The sequence below is a fragment of the Oryzias melastigma genome, linkage group LG20, assembly GCF_002922805.2.
Source record: "Oryzias melastigma strain HK-1 linkage group LG20, ASM292280v2, whole genome shotgun sequence".
NCBI classification, from domain to species: Eukaryota; Metazoa; Chordata; class Actinopteri; order Beloniformes; family Adrianichthyidae; genus Oryzias; species Oryzias melastigma.
In genome coordinates, this window is record NC_050531.1 from 19,279,753 (window position 1) to 19,287,162 (window position 7,410).

Here is a 7,410-nt window from a genome sequence, read left to right on the forward strand (position 1 = left end):
GAGTTTCCAAACTCATTTGGAGGTGTTTGTCTTTTTAGGTTCTTTTGAGACTTTTAGGCTTTGATCTTTACGTCATGTTTATTGCTATGGTACAGTGTCACGTGTTAATATTTCCCTCAGAAACCATGACCATCATGACAGCTTTTCTGTCTGCAGAGAAAGTCAATGCCATGGAGAAGGAGAATGAGATCCAGTCTGCTCATGAAGTGAAGGTACAGTGACCTTCAGTCGATCTGGGTACCCCTGGTTCTGCATCTGCAGACACTGAGCTGAGTCGTGTCTTCAGGAAGCTGTGGAGAAGCAGATCCAGTCCCATAGAGAGGCCTACCAGAAGCAGATCAGCAGCCTGAGAGACGAACTGGACAGCAAGGAGAAGCTGGTCATGGAGCTGCAGGAGTAAGACCACCGCTCATCATGCTACTGTTCTGCTGAGGCGTGGTGACCCCCTGCTGAGTCTGTCTGTGGTTTCTGAGCAGCTTGAACCAGCAGATCGTCCTGGAGCAGGAGAGGCTGAAAGTGGAGCACGAGAAGCTGAAGGCCGCAGACCAGGAGAAGAACCGCCAGCTGCAGGAGCTCACGTAGCTAATCACATTATTCAGAAGCTGTCTGCTATAAGCTGCTCCACGTACTGTATGAATATGGCTGCAGGTGATTGAAGTAAGGTCTGGTTTGTGTGCTGCAGGGTGCTGCAGGACAGACGTGAGCAGGCCAGGCAGGACCTGAAGGGACTGGAGGAGACTGTGGTCCGTTTTTTTCTGTAATCATTTACCCCGAGAGCAACTTTAAAAAAAAAATTTGATTTAAAAAATGTAAATCATTACATAAAAGACTTTTAAAAATAACATTTTCTAAAAGAGAAGTTACAAACCAAATTCAATAAATACATGTTTTTCATGAAGAACGGCCTGAAAAAAATCGGACGTATTAATTTGATCTACTTCAACCTATTTTACATTTTTAAACACTATTAATGAAAAAATAAATATTTCTCAAACTCCTACGATGTCTAACAACAGCTGACCATCTGAAAAGAGGCAGAGCAACAGAACATAAGCAGCACTGCAGACACACTTATGGATTTCACCTGCTAGATGTTAGTTCCACCCCAATTCTCTTTTTTTAATCTATTCTAAAGCCAAATCCGAATTCTTCCCCTATACCTTCTCCTTATCCCTAAATGTATCCCTCTAAACGAGAGTTATGGAAAAATCATGTCCTTAAATTTGGATGTCACTCAAACTCATCAATAGTTGCCAGTCATCTACGTTAGCGCGGAGCTGCTAGCATTTGGAAATACGTAACAACATTGGTTTTATAACTTTAAAAATGTCATGCTAAAACAAAAAATTATTACTTACATTTTGAGTGGAGTAAGCCTGCCCCCTCTTCCCATCATCCATCTGTTTTAGCTTACCCAACAGAACTCCAAACTTCCCTTTATCCTGTCCAATTGGTGTTTTCAGAAGAGTTGGGCCGACCAAACTTCGGTCAGCATCCAGAATCCCACCACTGACCTCAGAGATGATCCAGTGTGTTGTCTAAAAAAAAATTGGACTCCTGGAGGCCAAATGCATAACAACTGAAGTTTTTAAGAAAAAAAGGAGACAAGAAAAGATTGTGACTCCATTAATACGAAACAACGCTAAAATTCTGCTTAAATAACAGATAGAACCAACATATGATAGGCCAAATAGTTTTCAGACACTAAAAACATCTTTACTTGCATCTGCTCATATGTCTGGATGCATTTTTAGGCTTTAACGTGGTGATATAGATGTAACTAATACAGATTTTCCAGTTGATCTTGAACTTTTTCCATTATCGGTATGTGTGCATCTTTAAAGGTTTTGGAAGAGACTCTATTGTCTGTAATTCTGACTTGTATGGTGGTTTCCTCGTAGGCTCGGGAGCTGCAGACCCTCCACAACCTGCGGAGACTTTTTGTGAACGATCTATCCAGAAGAGTCAGAAAGGTACATCTTTGTTTTGCCCCCTCATCAGCTCTTTGTCCTCTGAATCCACCTGGGGAGAGTGGAATATCTTTGCAGTGTGTTGTCCTCCCCGCGCTGGGCACACTCCACTTCATTTGCACCTTGTTGAAATTTTAATGAGGGCGGGGAACACAGCAGGCAGAGTCTGCAGTAAGTAGGCCACGCGATTCTTCAAAGGTAGCAGTAAACGAAGAACCCAAGGCCTCGGTGAGTCCCCCGCCTGCAGCCTCAGGCTCCAACATATAAACACAGACACTCTCTGCTGTCCTCAGCTCACTTATCAACCCACAACTGGGATCTTTGGAGACAAGCAGAAATCTTTGTTCTGAAAAGCTGAATGAGAATGAATCATGTGTGGACTGACTGTGAACAAATACAGCTCTCTTTCTTTGGTTTTTGGAACAGAACGCTCAGGACTCTGAGGACTCAGACGACAGTTCTGCTCAGAAACAGAAGATCTCCTTCCTAGAGAGCAACCTGGAGCAGCTGACCAAAGTTCACAAACAGGTAGCGATTGACACACCTGCATTACTTTTTGGCTTTGTATTTTTACTATTTTTCATAGAGGTGTAAGAACATATCGATTCAGTGAAATATTGCGTTACTTCACTTGGCGATACTTTCTTCGATTTAAAATGCTGTCAAGGAAAAACATAGTTTCTTTGTGTTCCACCCCCAACCGCTAGTTGGCAGCACAGCACACAAAGCTTGTTTGATCAACTCTACACCACACCAAAACAAAACATCTCAAAAGAACCATTTGTGATAGATGTGAACCCAGTGGGAACTCTGACCTTCACTGTTGTTGTTATTACACAGCGAAATCACCATGTACAGTCAGTTTTAACTAAGGATGAGTACTAAACCAAAAAGCTGGGCCAAGTGGATACTGATACTGTATTAAAATGAGGAATTAGATGGTTAGTGGCTCATGGAAGAACGAGTGACACCAGACGGCTCCATCTCTCACATTAACCCCAGAGAGAAATAAAAACAAAAATAAATCAGGGGACCTTTTTTATTTCTTTCTCGATGAAAATAAGAATCTCAAAGTTCTGGATGCCCAAGCCGGCAGCCCCCGCACCACGCAGTGGCCCTCTGTCTGCCGGCGTATTGGGCAAGCGAGTTCCACTGACCCCTGGGAGGCTGGCTGTTGCAAGAGAATTGCCGTGGGTGCAAAATGCTGGAGATCTGTCCAGAACGTATCCCGCCTTCATCCAGCAGTAGCCGGCTCAAGCTCTGGCAACCCTGCGGCGCCAGCAAGTTAAGGAAATAGAAGGAGGTTTAGGACAAAAACGCAGGCATTAGATCAGTGTTCTACCCACTGATCATCACTGAGTTCCTGATTGGCAGATTCACTGCGGCGACATGCTAAAATTTAGTTATTTAAGTATATAAATAAGTCTGGCCACACCACCCAATTTCGGCCTCGCCACTTAAATCTGACTGCTGCCAGTCCTCTACGCTGCCCCCGTCACTCAACTCGCACTGCAGGACTTTAGATTGCCTCAATCCACGTCTGTCCCATTGACATAACATTAAAACTGGTGGCCTCTGCCGCGCGAATCACATTCGGTGTGAACGTAGCATTAAGCTTCAGGCTACACATAATTCATGTTTTATTTACATAAAAACAAAAGTCCTTCAAGTCCTAAACAGTAGCCCCAAACTATGACACTACCGGTACCGTGCTTGACTGTTAGTACAGTGGCGTTTTTCTAAAATTCTATATGTCTAGATGAGTCGTGCTACCTTTTATCAGACAGTTTTGTTTTCAGAGATGATCTCAATCAGAAGGTCTGAGAGTGATCAGGCTTGTGTTCTCAGCTTTCCAATGTGTGTTTATATACTTTTTATTTAGCAGCATGAGACATCTTCTAAAGATAAAGTCTGGACCACTGCTTTTTTACATGCTACTCTGGACGAATGAGGATCTACAGACTGTATTCATCATTGTTCGGTCATCTTTGTGATTCCCGTTTCACGTCTGCAGCTGGTGCGAGACAATGCCGACCTCCGCTCTGAGATCCCAAAGGTGGAGAAGCGTCTGCGCGCCATGGTGGAGCGGGTCAAAGCCCTGGAGGCGGCCCTAAAAGAAGCCAAAGAGAGCGCCGCTCGTGAGCGCAAGCTCTACCAGCAGGAGATGGAGCGCATCAAGGATGCCGCCAAACCCAAACCCAACATGGGCAGGAGGAACTCTGCACAGATAGGTGGGTGGAGCCACAACCGGCCTCCTGAATGTGAAGTTGAGCAGTCTGAGCTGCTCAGGGGAAACTGTGAGTAAGTTAGGTCAGCGATAAATAATATGATAATGCCTTTGGAAGAGTGGGTTTTATAGACCTGCATCAACCTCCAGGACACTACATTAAAAAGATGGATGACTGCCTTGCAGTCATTTTTATCACGTTTACAGTTTGTCATAAAAGTGTGCCCACAAGTGTCCTCATGGGAGATTGTGTATTGATTGTGCTGTAATACCTTCATGATTCTCTGTAATTCTTCCACCTCGACAACACAGCTTATAAAAACTTTGAGAAGAGTTTCTTGAAGAAATCCTGAAGACTTAAAGTCTGTGTTGGCAAAGTATTTTTAATAACTGACTCCCTAAAATGACTTCATTGTGGTCTCATTCCAACCCAGGAGTTCTGACTACCCAAAGCTCATGACCTTGGTCCAAACTTGAATTTCAAAACATGTCATATTGGAGATTTAGAAACTAGGTGGTTTTATTTAAATAACACAATAATTGGATTCTATTTCATGGTAAAATTGCTTGTTTTTGTCTTACTCAGCCAAGCCCATCAGACCAGGCCAGCTGCCAGGATCCTCGCCTTTGTTCAGCCTCAACAGATCCAACATCATCCGTGGAGGAGGCAACGACAGGTAAAGAGGAGCACGCAACCCTTCTTCACACCTTAACTCACCTGTGCTGACAAACTTGGTCTTAGCAATCAATCATCAATGGAGGAACACAACATTGATGAGAATTAACCCATTGTTTATGTTTCTTGCATCTTTGACCGCAGAAGAAACCTGTTTCACTCCTGGACTGAACAACACATAAAGCTGCTTTCATGGTCTTCTGATCATTGACTGTACATGGGAACTGGACTGTGATGTCATCCTTCGAAAATGGCTTACTCCCATAATGAGGTCAATTTAGTCACCATTTTTTCACAATATGGACCCGCAGATGTCGTCAGTGGGCAGTGATTGGTCCAAATCGGTCCGTATCAGATCAAGAATTCTGACAAATATGATTCCTCTTCAGAAGTCTATGGGATTTTGGCTTGATTTTCCAGTTGCAAAGGGGGAGGGTTCACTAACTCCAGTTCTCATATACAGTCGATGGTTCTGATCTAAAAGTAAATGTTTGGTATTATTCTATCAAAACATCTCTAAGTTTCCTCTAAAATGATCTTTTTTCCCCATAAGTGCTCTACCATCAAAGCCGACGGTCTGCCATTTCACTGCTGATGAACTTCCTTCTGAATGGAAATAGATCTCTCTTCTTCCCTATTTCCTTTTGATTCTTGAAGTTTTTGAGTTAATTGTGAATGACCAGTTGATATAACTTGCAAATAAATCCACATTTGGAAAGAAAATGTACTTTTCACACTCAATGATTTTTTATGTTGGTGATTCAGAAGCTAAACAAGGAAAATAAAATGAAAATAATATATATTTAGAAGAAAAAAGCGTTTTTTTGGTAGATTTGAGTGCATATAGGTAAAAGGTTTCACCCCCAGCTACATTTAACAAAGGGGTTCCTCAGGGAATCGCTCTGGGAGCACTTACATTCACTTTAAAATACTAATTCAGTATTTTTTTCTTTTGATGCCTGTGTAACTTTATGTTATACACCAGCACACCACTTTCTGTTCTAATGATCTTATTTATGCCATTTTAACCTACTTTTAAAAAAGATTTAAAAGATTTATTTATCACGTGGGATATTAAAGTACAAAGCTTCTATCTGAAAATCTCTTTCTGCTCTGTGTTTTTGTACTTACAGCAGTTAAAGAAGCTGAAAGGTTCCAAACCTGAACTCCAGCCTCCAGACTGATCCACTGAATCATGACAATGCTCTCCGAAGTCTGCCTGTGCCAAACGTAAAACCCACCAGAAAACAAGTGCTCATTTTACTTTTGAAGTAAAAGATGTAAAGGAAAAAAAAAAGAAGCTTTAAGCTAATATTGCACATTTGCATGATCTGTTTCTGTTGATGATCTTCTATCAGCACTCTTGTTGTTTTTTCATATCTCTGTGAAAAATTCATCTAAATGAATTAAAGCACTTATTCATTAAAATCTTCTATAGCCACATTTGATTGTATTCTATTTGAAACACAATAAAGCTGAACTTAAATACTAATCTTTGGTTGAACTGTTATTTCCAGAAACAAAATGCACACACTCAAAAAAGAGGATTGCAAATCTAAAAACGCATATATTCATATCAATGTTTGTAAACATATACTCTCTCAAGGCCTTTAAATGACTGTAATAATCCCATCTCTCACAATTCAACAAAGATGCAAATGTAAGAAATGTTGAGTCACAGTCATGTTTGTCACTTTCACATTCACACCAACAGGCTGTGCTTTTACACAGCTTCTGAATTCATGCAGGTTTTTCCTCCTCCTGATGATGATGATGCTCCTGCTGCATCACATCTGCAGGTGTCTTTTCTAAAGGTCTGTTGTGTTCATCATCCCAGCCGTAAATGATTTATGATGTATGAAGTGCCCCGAGTAACAGATAATGTCCTGAAGAGTGGAAGGGTTCCTGCAAGATTCCTATTTGAGCAGAGAGAAAATCCTCACCGGGATTTTTATTTTTGTTTTATTAATTTTAAATATATTAATTATTTGTGTTAATCTATAATGGGCGGGGCCTTGAGGCTCCAGGTACTGTCTGTCACTGCTGATGGACAATCAGGGTGAGACGCTCTAGAAATCAGAGCAGTCAAGCTGACAGGAAGCACAGGAGCAAGCAGTGGGGTGGTTCTTCAAAATAAAAGTCACGTCTTGATGCAACACTCATCTGAGTGCAGCTCAGCCATGAAGCTTTTGTTTGAAGGCTCTCTGTGTTCTCGGGTGAGACATTTTACCCCACATTACCTCCAATTTAAGTGCTCCATTGTATTAATTTCATCACACAAAAACGTGCATTAACAGAAAAATCATGTAGGGGACAGAAGCATAAACATAAGATTACTTCAAATGGCATATTTTTCCAGTACTCCAAAGCATTTATGATCTTTTTCAGCTGCTTCTACGAAGGATAAAGAAATATGCACTGGAACACGTATCTTGTTCCACCAAAAGAGCTTTTAGAACCATGTTATACGAATAAATTTGGATTGGAATGATTAAAAATTGTGCAGAGCTACTTAAAGAAGTTGAAAAATATAGCTG

The 7,410-nt window shown here is 41.4% G+C and overlaps 1 protein-coding gene across 1 annotated transcript in view; it reads left to right on the plus strand.

The window, feature by feature from the left end:
- LOC112151007 (kinesin-1 heavy chain) overlaps nt 1-6,365 on the plus strand; it is a 20,858-nt gene extending 14,493 nt beyond the window's left edge. The window contains exons 18-26 of the mRNA XM_024279594.2: nt 142-212; nt 287-396; nt 477-578; nt 683-743; nt 1,902-1,973; nt 2,397-2,498; nt 3,985-4,201; nt 4,784-4,874; nt 6,007-6,365. Coding sequence (XP_024135362.1) covers nt 142-212; nt 287-396; nt 477-578; nt 683-743; nt 1,902-1,973; nt 2,397-2,498; nt 3,985-4,201; nt 4,784-4,874; nt 6,007-6,013 — 833 coding nt within the window. The 3' untranslated portion in view covers nt 6,014-6,365. The remainder of the gene's footprint in view (nt 1-141; nt 213-286; nt 397-476; nt 579-682; nt 744-1,901; nt 1,974-2,396; nt 2,499-3,984; nt 4,202-4,783; nt 4,875-6,006) is intronic.
- The last annotated feature ends 1,045 nt before the right edge of the window (nt 6,366-7,410 follow it).